The 21,622-nt window shown below is 42.5% G+C and overlaps 1 protein-coding gene and 1 long non-coding RNA gene across 9 annotated transcripts in view; one reads left to right on the plus strand and one right to left on the minus strand.

Moving 5' to 3' along the window:
* LOC123027360 overlaps nt 1-7,153 on the minus strand; it is a 32,342-nt gene extending 25,189 nt beyond the window's left edge. Inside the window, exon 1 of the long non-coding RNA XR_006415504.1 lies at nt 6,923-7,153. This is a non-coding gene — a long non-coding RNA (uncharacterized LOC123027360). The remainder of the gene's footprint in view (nt 1-6,922) is intronic.
* A 23-nt stretch (nt 7,154-7,176) lies between these two features.
* SLC35F5 (solute carrier family 35 member F5) overlaps nt 7,177-21,622 on the plus strand; it is a 59,646-nt gene continuing 45,200 nt past the window's right edge. For 2 of the 8 annotated variants that reach the window (XM_044438131.1, XM_044438139.1), the window contains exons 1-3: nt 7,177-7,311; nt 19,458-19,531; nt 21,547-21,605. Coding sequence is in view for 3 of the 8 variants with exons in the window: in XM_044438139.1 (XP_044294074.1) it covers nt 21,579-21,605 (27 nt within the window). In the remaining 5 variants the exon portion in view is untranslated. The other 6 variants (XM_044438132.1, XM_044438140.1, XM_044438135.1 and 3 more) reach the window with 4 other exon arrangements.

A 21,622-nucleotide genomic window follows, 5' to 3' on the forward strand; every position in this document is an offset into this window, starting at 1 on the left:
GCTAGATACATGAAGTGGTAAAAATGTGCATTGATTAATAAATTATAAAAAGTACAACTTCACAGTAATTATGGTATGACATACAATAGGCTACTCACGAATAAATGTGTTCAATTCACAAACTCACTTTCAAGAATACTAGTGCTAGTATACTTGTATGAATATTTATTCATATCCTCAGCAGTTGCTTTCTATCAATCCCTTCTTAGTATTCCAAAACAAACTCACTTTTTCTTATATGTGCCTGATTAAAATAGTTTTTTTTTAAGGTACAAGTGTCTTGCCCATGAGTTTCTTGCTCAGTTTGATCACTCTGAATTATGAGGAAACTATGAACACTGTTTAAAATGACATACTTAGGAAAATTTCAGAAAGTAATTACGATTCTTCTCTCAATAAATCAGAAGGAATGATTCATAATATATTCAAACAGAAGATCATCACATGAGACTGTTCAGGACAAACCAATGGGCAACAGAAGCTGAAAGTAAAGTCCAAATCCCGTGATATCTCTACTTTCAAGAATACCTCTTTTAAAATCATCAGACCTATTGGCTCATTTCTTCCAGATGCTGTAAGAACCACATTTGAAATGCCTCATCCTGGGATGGAAGAACATTTGGCACTGTAACTTAAGCATTTCTACTGCTTGCACTTATTTTGAACAGAGAGCAGTTTGAGTCAAATGTCAGCCAGCCAGCATTCCCGTTGCTTGCAGCTGGGTGAGTAAGAAACCCTCCAAGATCAACATCTGGAAAATCATGGAGAAGCAAATTTTCTTCATCTGACTTGAAAAGTTCCATGCCTTTCAGTCTCATCACTCCCAATTTTCAAATCCTTTTTCCTGACCAAAAGGCTATGCTTGATTGTCCTCTGATCTAATTCTTAAGCATGCTAAAAGCTAAATTGGTTGCCACTTGTTTAGAGTAGGCCCTTTAAATGAAGTAACTCTGAACTTAGCAAAAGAGCAGGGCTGATTTAAACATATTCCAAATCATGAGTTGATGTTACATGACCAAGCCTTGAGCTTGCAAAATTCCTCTGATCATGCATCCTGCTAATTAATTACTTCCTGGTTTGTAGCAAACCATTTTCTGCAATAAATCCAATTTAGCAACCCATACTTTGGGCTTTGTTACTAAATGTACTCCTCTAGACACATGTATAAACTTATGCATGTTAACAAGATGCATATTTGTTAAGGGATGGTTTAACTTTGTACCAAAGTCTTATCTGTGAGGGTGTTTAAGGATAGGCTAGACATGCATGGTAGGCATGTCATGAGCAGAGCCAGCTTGAGCCGGGGGTCAGATTAGATGGCCTGGGAGGCCCCTTCTGACTTGCTCTGTTTCTGTTTGTTCTATGTTCTAACTTTGGCAGTAGTTTATCTGACAGGAGGGAAGCCACTAACACACACACACTGGTCCCATTTTTCAGTAACAGGAATTGAGCACAATCAAGAATTTAAAAGGTATGCTTATTAATTGAGGACATTAACTTGGCAGAGTGCTAATAAAACAAGAAAAACAAAGGAAGAACCAAACATATGCCAAGTGAACAGGGAAACGAGCTTAGTTCTTTTGGCAGATAAATGGAAGGCTTCAGTACTTGGACATGTCTGAATAGGCTGGACTGATTTGAGAAGGGCTCTGGCGCTCAAAAATGTTGAGGATAAATACAGGGTGGGCCAAAAGTAAGTATGCAGTTCTGATTGGGTCATGGAGGACCTCACACAGTGAACAAATTGAAGGAGTTCTTCTCTCAAGCATTTACTGACATGGTGCTAACCAGAATTTGTGCCAGTGTCGGGAACAGGTTCTAGGAATGTGGCAACATTGATGTAGGATATTTTGAACACCTAAGAGAATAAGCATGTCCTGATCAGTACTATATACCTACTTTGGGCCCACCCTGTGTACTCTTGGTAGGAAGAAATAAAGATTTGAGCCTGTAAGAGCTGGCAAATGCATACATAATTACATTAGTGATTTCCCATCCTAAGGCTACGGAATATATGCAGTGTTGATTATACAAGTTTAGCCAGATTTGACCTTAGATATACAACGTGCAAGGCAATTGAGAGCCCAGTTAGATCATAGCAGCTCTCTGAGGTAACTTAGGCCAAGAGACAGTGATAGGATAAAAGCCACTAACATTTCAATCTTATACTTATCTACTTAGAAATCTACCCACTGATTTCATTGGGGCTTACTTCTAGGAAAGTGGCTACAGAATTCCAGTGTAAGCATGCTTCATGCTGAGTAAACCTTGAATTCATGGGATTTAGAAACCTGGGTTTCACCAATCCTAGTCAGACCCTGTAATCACTTCACTGCACTGGCTCTTAAAGTAACAACTGGCTGCACTTGGATGTAACTACATAATAGTAGGGGTCCCCAACCTTTTTGGGCCTTTGGCAAATTTCCAAATGTGAGAAACTGCTGTAGCATCACTGCGTATTTTCTAATCAGTGGATCACCACTTTGGAGTCTACCTGTCATGTCTAATGATATTTGATAGGGTCTTATTCAGTGAAAGCAATTGTTTCTTATTCTAATTCAGCTAATTGCTCATAGCTCATACAGCTAAAGTTTCATTTAAATATGTTTTGGTAATGTCTGCAGTTGCTTCTTTTTTGTTATTACACAGATAAATTATGTACTAGAATGGTCTTTACTATGCACTGATGCACATGCACTTTTAAATTATCTACCTCTTTCAGGAAATTAACAAATGAAACAAAGAATTAATTATCTGCACTCTTTTGTTGGCTAAGAGACTGATATTTCAGCAGTAGAAGGAAAAGGCACTCATCTTCTATAAAGCAAAGGACCGAGGACCTTACTTCATATATGAACTGGTGGCACAATGTGAAACTAATTTTGGTATTTGATCCGCTTCTATTGAAGTCTGTATACCAGTGTAGTGTAGTGGTTAAGAGCATGGGACTGGGACTCAGAGGATCTGGGTTCTAGTCCCCACTCAGCCATGGAGCCAACTGGGTGACTTTGGGCCAGTCACGGACTCTCAGCCCAACCTACCTCACAGGGTTGTTGTTGTGGGGATAAGATGGAGAAGGAGAATGATGTAAGCTGCCTTGAGCCCTTTGTAGGAAAAAGGCAGGATATAAATTGAAAAATAAATAAATATACTCATATAATTGCTAGAACGGTCTGTGGATTTCATATAAATTCAGGTAGGTATAAAAGAGGACAGAACAAAATTGCAACAAATTTTGTTTGGGTGACTACAGGTACCTCACTGGGGACCGTCTGAACTATTGGGTGAAATTCAAGTCATGCCTGGCCTATTGCAGTATTTTAAAGGCTGGACCCAATCTATCTAGTTATTACCTCAGTATTTTGTGGCCTCAGTATTTAACATTTTGGTTAGCAGGGAAAATAATGGAAACATTTAAAGGTTCTTCTTATGAGCACACAAATCATTCAATAGACCAAGGCAGGCTCCCAGAATGCTGCAGATACTAAATACTTATATTCATTTGGTTCATCTGTTCATGTGGGTGTTTAATGCTAACTGTGACCCACAAGGAAACACAATGCCCTGATCTGCATAATCACCATGCTCCTGTTGCCACAACTCCTTGCAAAGGTAGGCTGTTGGGGTTTGTTGTCAGCACAGCTTGTTTTCAGGTTGTAGATGCTTTATCAACCACACTAACACATCCTGGCTGGATTCACACATAACGAAAAATGGTAGCACTCCACCACCATTCACCAATTGTTTAAAATGATGGCTAGAGCTACAGCAAAAACACAGCTACTGTGTATTCTCATGACATGCAAGCTGTGTCTTGGGTTCACAGTTTCTCGTGTTCCATTAACTCCAATAAAGAGTAGCCAACTAATTTAATGTCAAAGGAAGAACATTATGGCTTCTCATTCAGGGGATTACCTTCCAGGATTAGAATGCCACTCCAACCCTTCTTCCTGCACTGAGTGAAGGTAATTGCATTTGCATAACTCCTCCTGCATTTAGTTGAAGGGCTTTTACAAACAGTGAGAAACAGCACCAAGATACTCAGCTGTCTTTACCGGCAATTTTATTTAATTAACAAAGCACATCATTAAGTACTCCAAGGTAGGCTGCAGCATAGCTCAGAACTCATTTATTATTCCATTTATGTCTCACTTTTTTCTCCTTCCAGGGAACCCAGGGCAACTTACATCATCTTCCCCTCAGGTCTCCCCAATCTGGCATTCGAACCACTACCCCACCCTAGCTCTGAAAGGATGATTAATATAATCAAACTTTGCTTATTAGAACAAAATATGGAAAGCTAGCTCAGCCTTTTCTTGTGAAACATCAGCCCAATTTTATTTTTCACTGTATTTAAGAGAATCAAAGAATAACATTAAGAATTGATATTTACAGACTCCTAATAAAAATTTGTAAATTCTTTAAAAGAATTCAGAAATTGGTCCCATTATAAGAGAGTTCACTCTCTTGCTATTTTAATTCCTTGAGCTGAAACAAGCATTTTCAAATGATGTTTTCTTATCTGAATGGGAGGCATACAAATGCTACTATTTTTCAACTTTTTTGCACATGAAAGGATGTACAGAGAGAAAATATTATAATGGGGTTAAATCTAACATTGTGAGAGTTCCTTTTAGGCTCTTCCCACTAAAAACCTTTGAACTGCCTTCATGGGTCCCCTACCATTCTAGAACAGACCAGGGGGCATGGAGAGAAGCAGAAAGAAAAGGAAATCTTGCCTGTAGTTTGTTTGAGAGATGGGCACCAATAGTTCCAACTCCATGCACTTTTTTTTTAAATGTTTGTGATGCTTGAGCAAATGTGTAAATTACTAATGGACAGAGATAACTAATCAATTGTCATAAAATATATCCATATACAGTGGTACCTTGGCTCACGGACTTAATCCGTTCCGGGACTCTGGTTGTGACCCAAATTGGTCATGAGCCAAGTTAAATTTCCCCATAAGGTTCAATGTAAATAAGGTTAATCTGTTCTGTAACCATTTTTTTAAATCAGAAAAATGTGAAGCAAAATGACAAAGAACAACAAAGATCGCAGCCATCTCCCCCTGCCCACCCTAAGCACAAGTGCAGCCATCTCTCCACCCCTCAGCACGACCGAGATCCCACCTGTCATTCCTGCATATGCCCATCATCCCAGCGCGCTTGGGAGGGGGGGAGACGGATGCGAATGGGGTGCACTGGGAGAGAGAGATGGGTGCAAATGGGGCCTGCTGGGTGAGGGAGAGATGGATGCGAACGGGGCACTAGGGGAGGGAGAGATGGGGGTGGGGAGATCTTTCTCCCCCCCCAGCGCACTCGGGAGTGGGGTGGGGAGATGGCTGCGATCTTGCTGGTTGGGGGGGAGATGGCTGAGATTGCACCAGTCTTTCCTGCAGGAGCGCGCCCGTGATCACACAACTGCTACTGTGACCATCTCTCCTCTGGGGGGGGGGGGTGGGGGGGGTAGATGGCTACGATCTTGGTCACCACTCAATCTGGAGTTCATGACCCACATCGAAAATTTTCATGAAATTTTTGTTTGCAACCCGATTTGTTCAAGAACCAAGGCGTTTGTGAGTCGAGGTACCACTGTACAATAATATTTTGCCTCATTCAATAACAAAGAAAAATGGGCAACATGTTTCCTTTTTTCTTAGTATGTTACATCTCAGTTTCATGTTTGTAAATAGATTAAAAAAAATAAAATGCAGCTAATCAATTGGCTTAATCTGCTGTCACTGTCAAATTCAGCTGTACATATGGTGATTCACTTTTGTAAGAATACTTATTTTCCTTACCATTGTAAGAATCGTTATATATTATTTCTCTCTTTTGACACATTCTGCTTAATAACCAATCTGATTAAGTTTTGATGATATAGAAAGCATGGGTATGAGTTCATGAAATTCTGGTTGGACCTAACAAAGGTATCACCATACTGTGCTTTATGGACTCCATTTAGTTGGAACACTTCCACACTCCTTCTAAATGCAAGAATGACATGTGTGTCCAATTTTAAATCAGTCAGCTGTCAGACATGTGCCCCTAATGAACAGGATCATGGGACAATGAGTCATAGATTTTAGATAATGTGTTTACTCACTAACCAACCTTGCTCCTTACATATTCAATCACTGAGTTCAATGACTCAATTTAACCTTTAAAAAAAGACAAAAAATACAGCAACTGCTTAACTCCTTAAGAACTGTTTAACCAAAAATCTGCATCACCTCATCCAGTTTACAACTCCTTTTACATTGCTTTCATATTCAAATTTCTCCAAAACCTATTCTGACCAGTATTTTCTAACCACCCATGCCAAATAAAATAAATAGCAGTTAGTTGTGTTACTTAACAGCAAATTGTCTTAAATCACTTTCAAATACATTTTGGGGTGTTCTTAAAAAGCATTGTAACCAGCTCAAATGCTCGGTCTGGTTAACATCAGCAAAATATGTAATTAGAAGCTCAAGCCTATAACTGTTTGTTCAGAATTAAGGCTACAAACCTACGTAAAGTCACATAACAGAAAGCCCCGTTTTATTCAGTGGGACTTACTTCTGAGTAGACGTGTTATTGAGATTTGCACTTCACACTAAGTCCCACTAAACTCAAGTCCCACTAAGCTCAGCACAACTTTTTCCCGGCGAAGAACGCTCCAATGTAATTTTACATTGCAGTCCTATGCCTGCCGCTTTGGACGTAGTATGTCAAAGATGCATAGAACCGACCATTCAGGAGCAGGCGACTCGTGATCTTTCAGACATTGCTAGGCTGCACTTCCCATCATCCCCCATCATTAGCTAAGCTGGCTAGGGCCGATGGTAGCTGCAGTCCAGCAACGTCTGGAGGACTAATCGCACGCCCCTGTCCTCTACCTACGATTGGGGAGCAATTCCCACTGACTGCAGCCTTACCCTTAGGTATACCCGATTTCACTCGTTTTAGCACTGCAAAGTTTGCGCTACAAGCGGACTTCTCTCCTTTGCTTCCCCCGACCGCTCGCCTTTCCCCATCACGCCTGCTTTCCGCCTCCGCTTTCCCTCCCGCTTTCGCCTACTCCCCTCCGCAGGCGAGCAGCGCGGGAATCGAAGAGCACGGAGGAGGCGACAGGGTTAGGGCGGCGAGCGGAGCTCCGACCGTATCGATGAGGAGCGGGGCGGAAGCCTCCTTTCGGCGATCGATTCACTTCGGCCCGGGCAAGCGGACCCTTGAGCGGAGTCAGCTGCCTGAAGGAGAGGAGTCGGGTGCCACCATCTTTGAGGAAGGCGCCTGCAATTGCGCGCGGGCGGGGGACTCGACACAGGTACTTCTCCGCAGCCTCCTCGGGCGGCTGGAACTCCTCGCGTGCGGCGGCAGCGCCGAGGGGACGCGCGAGCCTTTGCAGCCGCTCCCTGTCAAATTGCCTTGGCCGCCGCCGCTTCTGCCTAATCTTCTGGCAGCCTGTCGCCTTCCTGTGGCGTCGCGGCTCCCGAGGCGGGCAGCGCGGGGTTGAGCGCGATCGCAACCAGACTCGTCTCTCCACTCCCAGCCATCTGTGCGTTCACCCCGGTGCGTGGTCCTGCTGCTACTCCTAATAACCTCCGCGAGACACGCCCCTGAGGGTGACGGGGGGTGGATACTCTGCGGGCGGGGGTCGGTGAGTAACTTGGTCCGAGGTGCGTGCGTGTGTTTGTGTTGGTTTTGGAAGCTTCTGCACTTCCTTCTTGGCCGCGGTCTGTGTGAGCGGGAGAAGCCGCACGCAGCTCACTGTCCTCCGGCAGGGCGTCTGAAAGCGAGTAGGTTGTGTTGGGAGCTACTTCGGGGATTGGGGTGGTTTGTTTGGGGGGCTTACTGGCGACTGCAGAGAACAGTTGGAGAGCCAGGTGTGAAATAGTAGGATGATCGTGGGTGGCGTTGGATATAGCAATCACGCTGGCGGAAAGTGTGGAGGCAATGAACTACTGCCAGTCTTTAGCTATAGGCTGGGCTGACCTACATGTACAGATCCGCACCTGGGTTACTATAGTTCATGGATCCTAACAAAGTTTAAACGCTGGCCGGCGCAGCTACACGAAGAACTAGTTAAAGGTAGTAATTTTACAAGCAAGGAACCTGGAGGCTGACGCAGAACAAGGCATGGCAAATAATTATTTTTATTCATTTCATTTTTATACTGCCCAATAGCTGAAGCTCTCCAGATGGTTAACAAAACTTACAAATGCACACACAACAAAAAGTTGATATAAGACAATTAAATTACAGCAATTGTAACTGAATGAATGTAGAGGTATAGCAGCAGTACAATTAAAATCCAACATTGAAACTAAAGTTTAAAAGTTTACAGTTGAAATACTGGGAAATTAAAAAGGATATTTACCTGGCACCTTATTTCTATTCATTCTTGCTATTAGTAAACTACTGGGACTTGCAGAAAAATATAGCTTCTGAAATGGTGTGGTCCTAAGTTGCAAACTCTGAATTGTGCCTGGAAATAGACTAGTAACCAGTGAAGCTCTTGTAGCAATGGAGTTGTATAGTTCTTCTAAGCTAACCCAGCTAACAGTATACCTGTAGAATTCATAATAAACTTTGGGTTTTCTAGTGTTACTGTAGACACACCAAGATTTAATGTATGAATACATAGTGAATCAAACTATTAGGTATATAGTTCCATCTTTAGTTAAAGTTTTTATATACTGTCAATATTGAATATACTATCAATTCATTACAAAATTACAAGGAAAAATATTAAAAACAAGTATTACAACAATAAAACAGTTACGAACTGCTGAATGCCAGTACTTGATGCAACTAATTCTGTGTTATTGTTAGTACTGTAATTTGGGCCTGGACTTCAGTAGGACCAGCATAATATGTTCTTGTCTACCTGACCCAGTCAACAGTCTGGCAGTTCTATTTTGGACCAGTTACAATGTCTGGATCACCTTTAAGGGCAATCCCACCAAAAGTTGTCACAATAGTCCAATCAGGAGGTCACCACTGCCTGAGTTAACTCTTGCTAGGGCCTGTCTGTCCAGATAAGGATACAGCTGATGGACCAGTCTTAGCTGAAGGAAAGCACTCCTTGCCACAGACGCCACCTGGAATTCCAAGCTGCATACCCTGTCCCATAGGGGAAGTGCAATCCCATCCAAGACAGGGCAAATATCACTCACCTGAACAGCCAGCCCTCCAACATCACTTTTGTCTTATTTGGATTGAGCCTCAATTTATTGGCCCTCATCCAGCCCATTTAAAGGAGTCACTGACTCACCTGGATTGGATGTAAAAAAGAGGTAGAGCTGGGTGTCATCAGCATACTGATGACTCCTCAGCTCAAACCTCCAGATAATCTCTCCCAGTGGCATCATGTAGATATGGAACAGCACAGGGGATAAAAAGGAACCCTGTAGAACTCCATGGCATAATTGCCATTGTGCAGAGCCACAATCCCCCAGCAACAGCATATGGAATCAGCCAGCCAGGAAGGAGTGGAATCATCGCAAAGCAGTGCCCAAACCCAGCCCAGCCTATCTAGAAGGATGCAATGGTCGATAGTATGAAAAGCCTCTGAGAGGTCCAGGAGAACGAATGGGGATGCACTCCCCCTATTGCTCTCCCAGCAAAGGTCATCCCACAGGACCACCCAGGCAGTTTCTGCCCCAAAACCAGGCCTGAAACCAGATTGAAAGATGGTCAGTTTCCTCCAAGAGTGCCTGGAGTTGCCCAGCCACCACCCTTTCAAGCACCTTGTCAAACAAAGGGGTGCTAGTCTCTAGTCTATAATCCATGACATCCTTTGGATCCAGGGTCACCTTCAGGAGTGGCCTGATCACCACCTCCTTCAAAGGAGAGGGAACCAAGCCCTCCCTTAGAGAAGTGTTGATGACCTTTTGCACCCAGGGTCACATCCCTTCTTGGGGTTTGATGATCAACCAGGAAGGGCAAGGGATGAGTAAACAGGTTGGATGAACTTGTCCACATCCTCAAGCCGCAATAATTGAAACTTATCCAACAAGACTGGATAAGATAGAACACTAGATAGCTCCCATACAATTATTGTCTAATTTGATTGGTAGTAATCTTCTAACATACCACATAGAGGTCATTTCCAGCTCTGCTGTCTGAGATCTTTTTGTAGCTAAGAGCAGTAGAGATGAACCTTGGACCTTCTTCATGCAAAATGTGCTTTTTATCATTGAACTAGAGTCCCTTTCATCAAGGGAACAATCCAAATCACAAGCTTCAGATCCAGTAAATTCAAAAGCAGAATAGTCTGTGGAACAGATTATTATTCTGTCCTCCTGTTAAGCTGTGAATTCTTAATAATGGCAATGCAGCCAACAAAGAGGTAGAGAAGATATATGTTGTCTTTGATGGGGAAAAGTAGTGCTTTATGAGGCATATGGAGTGAATTCATTGTGCGGTTTCCAAAATTCTTTACAGTTTTTAAATTTTGTTTGGCAGGGGATGGCTCAGGCATGAATTTCTTGGTCTAGTAGAAGATGCATTGCTGAATAGAAACAAATATTCTTATGCATAAAGTTTGCTTATCTTGGACATACAACCAGTTGTTCATTTTCAATGTTTGCCTGCAGCTATGTGTTCCCATGGTAGGCACTAACTACTCTGCATTCCAGTAACACCTGATGCTTGGTACAGATGATGCGGGACTTGATGTACCTTATGCAAACATAGCAAAGAATTGTGTCTTAGTGTCAATAATGAAAGTAAGTCTATGACTTTGTTACTTTTCAGATTGGAGATGCTTATATATGCTATACGCCAGAAATTCTGACACTGAATTACAATATGCCAAGCCACAATCTTTGCTAACTCCAAGTGCATTCCCATGCAAAGGATGTAGAGGACAGAGAAACCAGACCCTAACATTCTGTCATACTGTAGCCTTTACAGAGGTGAACAAAGCTGGATTCTTCCTGACTGGAGAGGCCAGAGGAACAGAACAGTTTTAGTTAGTAGTTATATCTCCATCTAGATGTTTTTTACTTTCTTCTGTGAATAAATTGCATACATTTTGGAAAAAAGCATACTGCTGTACCCAACTCAATGTAAAGGCAGGGGCAAACCTGCTCCTCTTGAATGACAAATCTGCAGTCACTGCGGGAAGTTTATGTCCCCTTTGCCTTCTGAATTACAAGCTATACAAATAATACTTACATTTATTCATTGAGTGGATTTCTAGCCCTTTCAACCAAAGAAGTAGTACTCAAGGCAGGTAGCAATAAGAACCAAAATGTAAAATGAAAAATTAAAGGTATTTTTTCAAATTACATTAAAACACCATTTAAAAACATAATGTTAAAAGAATAAAGTAGAACCCATCCCAACCAGCCAACCTATGTGCCAAAGAACTGCTTTAATTAAAATGTCTTTCCACCAGCAAACAAAGACAAGAGAAAGGGGACCAACCTGGCCTCTCTCAGTGGGGAGTTCCAAAGCATAGCAAGAACCACTGAGAAAGCCCATTCTTGTGTCTTCATGAACTGCTCTTACGCTGCTGACAGAATTGCGAGAAAGACCTCTTCAGGATCATATGGGAGGAGGCTTCAAGCCTGACCCCATGCTATATAAGACTTCAGAGGTCCTAAGCAGCTATTTGAATTGTGCCTGGAAACAGACTGTTGACCAAGGAAACTGTTTCAATGAGGAAGTCATATATGCCGTATAACTGACACCAGTCAAATTCTCTCCAAATCATTCTGCAGTTGCAGCCAGTTGCAGTGGAGGCTCATCTGTGCAGACACACTCCTGGCTATTGCTGAAACGTGAGCATCCTGGTTCAGGGCAGAATCTAAGAGTACATCTGAACTGTGGCCCGAGTCTTCAAGCTGTGTGTAACCCCATCTGGCCCAGGCTGAGTTCTATTCCCTGATCTGCCTTTCAGCTAACAGGGACACCTCTGCCTCATCTAGAATAGGCTCTAATTTATTTATCATCATCCAGTCCATTGCAGGCATCAGACACCAATGCAGAACTAGAATAGCCTCCTTGGACTGAGATGGAGAGATAGAGTTGGGTGCCATCAGTGTACTAGTAGTACTGAACCTAAAAGCTCTGACAAGCTTTTTCAGCAATTTCATATATATGTTAAATAGAGTGGGGAAGAAGATGGGACCTTGAAGGACACCAGAGGGCAGCATCTTTAGCAGTGAAAAAGAGTCCCCCAGCACTATTTTTTGCAATTATCTTTCAAGAATGATTGGAACAACCATACAACAGGGCCTCCTAATTCCATCTTGGATGCCTCAGAAGGTTTGCCATGGTCAATGGTATTAAAAAACAAAGCAAGGTCTGGGAAAATCAACAGGGACACACTTTCCTTGTCCAGTTTCTGGCATAGATTGTTCACAGAGGTGACCAAAGTAGTCTCTGCCTCGACCTAAAGCCAGAAGAATTTAGGTAATCTGCCTCATCCAGAAATCCCTGCAGCTGAGAAGCCATTGTATACTCCAGCATCTTATCCAAGAATGGAATATTGGGAGATTACTTGGAAATTATCTAACATGGTAGAAGCAGGTTTTTAAACATGCCTCTTACCACTGCCTCTTTTAGGCAAGATGTCATTAAAGACCATTACCTGTACTCACTCAGCTAATTACCTTGGCCAGTTTTATAGATTTCTTGTACTTAATAAATGACCGCAACGAAAGTCAGGAGCAGATTCAGTATATGAAGGAGAAAAAGCGAACTTTCTGGTGTGCCAGAAACATTCCTTACCTTCTGCCCAGCCAGTAGCTTGTATTTTGTTTGCAGAAACAATAGGATGGTTGTTGCTGTGCTTGAGGCAATCAGTTCAGGCAGTGAAAGATCCATGGTTGGGAAGTGGGGTTTGCAAGAACTCACTTCTCTCACTTGTCAGACTTGACAGCCTCCCCCCCCCCACCCAGTAATTCATGATCATCTGTGAATGCAAATGTATGATGCTTTAAATTACATCAGGTGTAAGATAAAATGATAATATAAGGATGTTAAGCACCCACCTGCACACCCACCGACATACCTCTTTCCCCTCCCTTGCTGCAGATGTGCCTGATGCCTGCCCAGGATTTGCACATGCTGCCAGGGCTGCCTCCCCCTGGCAGCCTGGCACACGGAGGGCAGCAATGGGGGCGCCTGGGCCAGGGACAGAGGGAATACACGCTGCTGAACACACGTGCCCAAGGATGCCCTTTTGGTCACATGCCTGGGAAAGTGTCCCCCCCAAGGTGCGAGAACTGTGATTATCCCACGACTGGGGGGAGATCAAGTAGGGACAAGGGATGTTCAGATGGCAGTGCCCACACACAGCCCATGTGCTATTATGTAAAGGGCAGCCAATCACACAAGGAACCCACTCACTCCCAACACAGGACAACTGCAGGATTTACCTCACCTGAGGTGCCAGGTCAGTCCAGCGCAGAGAGCAGGCAGGAGCACCAGGCACAGCTGCCCCTGTAGTCGCTGCTGCTGCAGGTGCTTCCTTTCCTCTCTGTTGGCAGGTGCATCTCCGTTGCCCTGTTCTGCCACCACACTGCCCCACAATGGGGCATCTCAGTGGTGGGGCGTCGTGGCAAAGGGATCTCGCCAGCAGCATAGCATTGTGGAGGCAGAGCAGTGGGGCACTGCAGCAGCAGGATCTTGCCATGAACAGGGCTTCACAGCTGTGCAGCTTCGGAGAGGCAGAGTGGCAGGATGGCGAGGCATTTGAGAGGCATGCGCCAACAAAGAAGAAGGCAAATCAGAGTGCTGCTACCAGCAACTCAACAGTTGCTAGGCAGAACAGGCCAGTGGAAAATGGAGCCTGGGGTGTCAGTTGTATCCTTGGCTGCTATTGCTACTGAACGTGCTGACAGAAATGCAGAAACCATGCGGAAACATGGCAACTGTAGGCACAGGTAACAAGAAGCAATGGGGAAGCAAGGAAACTCTGTATTTTATTTATTTATTTATTTATTTATTTTTATATCCTGCCTTTTTCCTACAAAGGGCTCAAGGCAGCTTACATCATCCATCTTATCCCCACAACAACAACCCTGTGAGGTAGGTTGGGCTGAGAGTCTGTGACTGGCCCAAAGTCCCCCAGTTGGCTCCATGGCTGAGCGGGGACTCAAACCCAGATCGTCTGAATCCCAGTCCCATGCTCTTAACCACTACACCACACTGGCTCTCTTTAAAAGGCCATTGATTTTCCGTGAGCTGTGCTTCACTATGCTTGCTGAATTCACACAATAAAAAGCTCTGCCTGCACAGTTTCCGGCATGGCTGAGCATTATGCCATTGTTTGAGATACAGTGGCTGTGGAAGAATTTGCCTCCACCAAACCCCGCTCTGTGCATTGGATGTACACAAGCTTGGATCTGAGCAGAGGGCCTTGGACTGCACCCTAGTTTGTGGAATAAATGTGTAATAAACATACACAGATGTGATTGATGATTTGAATTCTGCGAACTTCAGAAATAAAATCAATTATCCTTACTCTTTTGAATTTGAAACTATACCTGTGGTGTGTTACAAATATATCAGTGTCACAGCAACAATGTATCCAAGTAAGTATCAAACAACAAATTTCTATGAAATTGGTTCAGATTGGCTAAGCATGTTGTTGCTATATTTAGTACTCCATTCTGTATTTTCACAGATACACATTGTTTGAACACTGAATCCAAAGGCCTTAGGAAAAAAGAAAAGTTTTTTTCTGCTAGCTATGATTCTTGGGAACTTTTGTCTGCATTCTTCTAAATTAGGAAAAATATGGTTTTGATTGTTGTGAGTCAGCTAGAGTGAGCCAGCAGTTTGTTGTTGTTGTTGTTAGTCGCGAAGTTGTGTCCGACCCATTGCGACCCCATGGACAACATTCCTCCAGGCCCTCCTGTCCTCCACCATCTCCCGGAGTCCACCCAAGCTCACACCAACTGCTTCAGTGACTCCATCTAGCCACCTCATCCTCTGCCGTCTCTTTCTTCTTTTGCCATCTATTGTTCCCAGCATTAGACTCTTCTCCAGGGAGTCCTTCCTTCTCATTAGGTGGCCAAAGTATTTGAGTTTCATCTTCAGCATCTGGCCTTCTAAAGAGCATTCTGGGTTGATCTCTCTAGGACTGACCGGTTTGATTGCCTTGCAGTCCAAGGGACTCACAGAAGTCTCCTCCAGCACCACAATTCAAAGGCCTCAATCCTTTTGCATTCAGCCTTCCTTATGGTCCAGCTTTCACAGCCATACATTGCAACTGGGAAAACCATAGTCTTGAATATACGCACTTTTGTTGGCAGGGTGATGTCTCTGCTTTTTAGTATGCTGTCTAGATTTGCCATAGCTTTCCTCCCCAGGAGCAAGCGACTTTTAATTTCTTGGCTGCAGTCCCCATCTGCGGTGATCTTGGAGCCCAAGAAAATTAAACTTGTCATTACCTCCATTTCTTCCCCATCTATTTGCCAGGAAGTGAGAGGACCGGATACCATGATCTTAGTTTTCTTAATGCTGAGTTTCAAGCCAACTTTTGCGCTCTCCTCCTTCACCTGCATCAAGAGGCTCTTTAGTTCCTCTTCACTTTCTACCATGAGAGTGGTATTATCTGCATATCTGAGGTTGTTGATATTTCTCCCAGCAATCTTAATTCCAACTGGTGATTCATCTAGCCCCGCTTTTCTCATGATGTGCTGTGCATATAAGTTAAATAGGCAGGGCGACAGTATACAGTCTTGCCAAACTCCTTTCTCAATTTTGAACCAATCAGTGGTTCCGTGTTCAGTTTTCACTGTTGCTTCTTGACCTGCATATAGTTTCTCAAGAGACAAATAAGATGGTCTGGTACTCCCATCTCTTTAAGAACTTGCCACAATTTGTTGTGATCCACACAATCAAAGGCTTTGGCATAGTCAATGAAGCAGAAGTAGATGTTTTTCTGGAACTCCCTAACTTTCTCCATGATCCAGCGTATGTTGGCAATTTGATCTCTAGTTCCTCTCCCTCTTCGAAATCTTGCCTGTACTTCTGGTAGTTCTTGGTCCACATACTGCTGGAGCCTAGCTTGTAGGATTTTGAGCATCACTTTGCTAGCATGTAAAATGAGTGCAATGGTGTGATAGTTTGAACATTCTTTGGCATTGCCCTTCTTTGGGATCAGAATGTAAACTGACCTTTTCCAATCCTGTGGCCACTGTTGAGTTTTCCAAGTTTGCTGGCATATTGAATGTAGCATTTTTACTGCATCGTCTTTTAGGATTTTGAATAGCTCAGCTGGAATACTATCACCTCTGCTAGATTTGATGTTGCTCAGACTTCCTAAGGCCCATTTGACTTCACATTCCAGGATGTCTGGCTCGAGGTCAGTGACCACTGCATCGTGGTTATCAGGGACGTTAAGCCTTTTCTTGTATAGTTATTTTGTGTAATCTTACCACCTTAATCTCTTCTGCTTCTGTTAGGTCCCTGCCATTTTGGTCCTTTATCATGCCCATCTTTGCATGAAACATTCCCTTCATATCTCCAATTTTCTTGAAGAGATCTCTGGTCCTCCCTATTCTATTGTTTTCTTCTATTTCTTTGCACTGTTCATTTAAGAAGGCATTCTTATCTCTTCTAGCTATTCTCTGGAATTCTGCATTCAATTGTTTATATCTTTCTCTTTCTCCCTTGCCTTTCGCTTCCCTTCTTTCCTCAGCTATTTGTAAAGCTTCCTCAGACAGCCATTTTGCTTTCTTGCATTTCTTTTTCTTGGGATGGTTTTAGTTGCTTCCTCTTGTACAATGTTGCGAACCTCCATCCATAGTTCTTCAGGCACTCTGTCTATCAGATCTAATTCCTTAAATCTATTAGTCACCTCTACTGTATATTCATCAGGGATATGATTTAGGTCATATCTGAGTGGCCTAGTGCTTTTCCGTAATTTCTTCAACTTAAGCCTAAATTTTGCAACCAGAAGCTCATGATCTGAGCCACAGTCAGCTCCTGGTCTAGTTTTTACTGACTGTATAGAGCTTCTCCATCTTTGGCTGCAGAGCACATAGTCAGTCTGATTTCTGTGTTGACCATCTGGTGATGTCCATGTGTAGAGTCGTCTCTTGGGTTGTTGGAAAAGAGTGTTTGCTATGACCATCGTATTCTCTGGACAAAATTCTACCAGCCTGTGCCCTGCTTCATTTTGTACTCCAAGGCCAAACTTGCCTATTATTCTGACTATCCTTTGGCTTCTTACTTTAGCATTCCAATCCCCCATGATGATAAGGACATCATTTTTTGGAGTTAATTCTAGAAGGTGTTGTAGGCCTTCATAGAACTGGTTAACTTCAGCCTCTTCAGCACCAGTGACTGGGGCATAGACTTGGACTATTGTGATGTTGAATGTTTTGCCTTGGATTCGAACTGAGATCATTCTGTCATTTTGGAGATTGTATCCCAGTACTGCTTTTCCTACTCTTTATCGACTATGAAGGCTACTCCATTTCTTCTGAGGGATTCTTGCCTGCAGTAGTATACCTGATGGTCATCTGAATTAAATTCACCCATTCCTGTCCATTTTAGTTCACTGATTCCTAAGATGTCGATGTTCAGTCTTGTCATCTCTTGTTTGACCACATCCAGCTTGCCTTGATTCATGGATCTTACATTCCATGTTCCTATGGAGTATAGATCTTTGCAGCACTGGACTCTCCTTTCACCACCAGATACATCAGCAACTGAGTGTCCTTTCGGCTTTAACCCAGTTGCTTCATTCTTTCTGGCGCTACTAGTACTAGTTCTCTGCTCTTTCCCAGTAGCATATTGGACACCTTCCGACCTGAGGGGCTTATCTTCCGGCATCATATCTTTTTGCCTTTTGGTACTGTCCATGGGGTTTTCATGGCAAAGATACTGGAGTGGGTTGCCATTTCCTTCTCCAGTGGATCACGTTTTGTCAGAGCTCTCTGCTATGACCTGTCCATCTTGGGTGGCCCTGCACGGCATAGCTCATAGCTTCATTAAGCTACGCAAGTCCCTTCGCCACGACAAGGCAGTGATCCATGAAGGAGGACCCATGAAGGAGGACCCAGCAGTATAGAAATAAAATAATAATAAATAAATGCAATCTCTTATGGTTTATGTTTTTAGTAGGAATTTTCTTACTTTCAAAGTCATACTTGTAGAATTGCAAGTGGAATGATTCCTATTTTATCGTTACTCAGGTTCACAAAAGTGAGATAATATCAAATTTTTATTTTTGAATGGAATTGTTTGTTTACCTGACATTTATTTATCATATTTAGATCTCACTTTTTTCCTTTTCAAGGAGCTCAAAGTGGATTATGTAATTCTCCTCTTCTCAATCTTATCCTCACAACAACAACCCTGTGAGGTAGGCTGGGCTGAGAGTCAGTGACTGGCCAAAAGTCACCCCGTGAGCTCTGTGTCTGTGGGGAGTAGAACCCACATCTCCTGAGTCCAGCCCAGCACTCTACACCACACTGGCTCTCATGTTGACATTAAGAGGGAAAATAACATGTTTTCAATCTTCTTTGAACTTTTTGTATGGGGAAAATAAATCCCTTTTGAGCAATGTGTAATAAACTACTTCGTTGTTCTTAAGTATGCTATAGGATTTCTATAAGCGCTGCAAGTACAGAATTCTTCAACCAGTTGCTATGGCGGCTGATTGTGTAAATCCCCCCTCTGTGAAGTCACTGCATCACGTCATGTAATATAAACAGGGATTGCTGGAGAAAAGAGTCAGCTTCTGCATGTTTTCAAGGATGTGGGACAATTTAAATATCGCTTGAAGTTATATTACCTGAACTGAATAATTAGATATTATTTCAGTTTTGTTAAAATGAATTCGTTTTGCTCAAATTGATACCAGATTGTTAACGACCTGTTTATAATAATTGCTGTGATTCGTAACAATGCTTCTAATGTGTGATAAAAGTATCAAATAATTTACTTCACTGTATTTTATTGTATTGGCAGTAGTGACTCTACCTGAATAAATCTGATTTTATTTGAATAAAAACGTTTTAGTATAACAGGCAATGGCATATACCCTCCAAATATGTAGGGAGATTGAAATTACATGTTGGTATGACTTGGGTCAAAGGCATTACTCATTTATATTCTGATTTTCTGCCAAACAGATGAATCACCAGATGGGTGGGCACCTTGACTGGGAAATGGCAAGCAGAGGTCCGCTATGGGCACGACTCTGTTATGTGGGCAAAGAGTTCTACCTTTTATGCAGACCAAGACTGTGATCTAAATAAAGGGAATTAAAGTCTATTCTGTAGGCTTTTTCTGGATGTAGATGTGTAGATGAATGACTGAAATATCTCATATGAATAATTATATAACTACTTGCAAACCTACCAGAGTTTCTCTGCTTAAATAAAGAACTCCTGGGTAAAATAACCCCAAAATGAAAAGGACAGAGCAGCAAGCACATAGAAAGCCTTGCAACACTGCATAGTTGCTAAGCTTTGTTTTTTTCTTGATTTTTTGCAGAAAATGTCCAAACATGTAGATGATAAATGTGCTCCATGGGATATATCCATCTAACATTGCTAACACTCCGGAAGGTAAGGAAAGCTACATCATACCGTGTCTGTTTTTAATAATGTGGCTATTTTCATGCACTGTTTGACTTTAAACACTTGCAAAGTCAGTGTTGAAATCTTATAATTCCAAACGCAAGATATTGGCATACAGTGGTCTTTCCCTCAGGGCTTTCTAGACATCTGTGGCTAGAATTCACTTACCAGATCCACATGATCACCATAGACCATCATGATCTATGTAAGCAACAATAGTTTGTGGTTTGGTGGTGCAGTTTTGAAGATTTATCCCCACTGGGGAGTTGTCATGATTTTTTGTATTTTCTGAACCTGGGTGGGAGGGGTGCTTGAGGGTTAAGCAACCCTCAGAGAACCCATGGTCTCCTGTAGGGCAGAATATGCAAAGTGGCTGCTGGTATGCACCACAACCTCTGCAATTTAAACATGCTGCTGTGATCAGGTGAACTGGCCCAGGGTGTACCATATTGTAAACGCAGAGCATATTGAAATGCACACAGGGAGCTAGCTAATTGTTCCTTCCAGTGGCACTGAATTTGGTGCAAGGGGTTTCTACTCCAAATCTAGTAGGTTTTTGTTGGACTGTTAGGGACTGTAACTGGAATGGCTAAGCTGAAAAAAAACACATTGTGTACAGGATGCTATGCACATTTCCTTGCATTCTGGCCAGTGAGTGAGTACTTCTTTGAAAAACAAACAAACAGAAATAATTTTGATTAGAAATTATTTTCCTGCAGAAAATTACGCAGTTGCTTTATTTAGATACTGTGGTTTAAATTATAATACAAATTATTTAGTTATTCTTTTTCAAAGATAGGTAGCTAGTCTTGTTCTGTAAGTTTCTAATATATTATGCAGACTAAAGATTTTCATACAGTTGAGTCCACCCTTGTACACAACTAACTTAAGGGATATGAAGGAGTCCTATACTAAGAACTTATATAATTTACTTTTGAAATATCACTCCTGGCTGTTTTAAATAGTACTCCTTGATAAAGCTAATGCAGGTTGCACAAACAATGATAATGAACAGGAAACAGGAATAAGAAGTGGGGTTTTTGACAAGACTAATCAGAGTTTTTCACAGAGATCTATACATATAGATATTCCCATGTCCCTATCAGCCCTGAAGAGCCCTGTGAAAAACCCCATTTTAAAAGGAAGCCTGAGTTTTGACAGCTGTTGGAGTTCTGTGCTCCTTTATATGGGGTGGATTGCACTTTCCCATCCTCCCAAGCAACAAGTCTCAAGAGAGTGTAGAAAAGGTTTAGGACACTGAGGAGACTCCGTTCCAGCCCCCAGAATTAAATAAATACCCACCCCAAAGTAGAGGATCTATTTTGTGAGTAATGATCAGTCACAGTTTTGCTTTCCCTTGGGAGGGGAAAGCAAGGTAAAACAAAAACCAAAAAAACCTTCTTTGTATCCTCTATCAGTCAGATTCATGGTGGGTTCCTGCAGCACTTGTATGAACATGGTTATACTTTAAAATACAAAAATCAAATTCTAGAAAACAATTTTGGGGGAAAAAACAAAATAGGTGGTAAATCTGCAATGGCCACAACCATGTGCTGCTTGAACCACATCCATGAGAAGATACGTTCCCTGTCTATCAATTTTGAGATCACTTTTTGCAGACTTTGGAGGAAAAAAAACAGGGTGGAAAGGAGCTGCAGCTGTCCAAAAAAAGGGGGGCTAACTATCATGGCAGGGAAAAGGTGAGTTAGTTCAGCTGTGAAGTCTCTTGGGATACTTGCTGGATGACTTGCTGGAGCAAGAAGAGGGGAGTGGGAAGCCATGGTGAGGCAAGTTGTCAGGAACACCGTGGGGGTTGTTCAACTGTTCCTTCTTGTCAGGGTTGGGTACAGTGCAGCTGTCCAATAAGGGGGGCTTGCACAGAAAAGGGTGGGGGATTAATTCCTGAAGACCCTGTTGCATGAATAGTAGCTTGCGGTGATGAGCGGCTATTAATTTTGTCTTTATGTTCCACTTGTTTGGCTCAATAACCATTCTTTCTACAGGTGAAGTCAGTGGTTGAGGCTCTATCAGTTTGATGTGGAAGAGGGCTACCCAAAATAAGGTATTAGCTTCTATATA

Source organism: Varanus komodoensis, unplaced genomic scaffold (assembly GCF_004798865.1).
Source record: "Varanus komodoensis strain SLA01 unplaced genomic scaffold, ASM479886v1 scaffold32, whole genome shotgun sequence".
Taxonomy (NCBI): domain Eukaryota; kingdom Metazoa; phylum Chordata; class Lepidosauria; order Squamata; family Varanidae; genus Varanus; species Varanus komodoensis.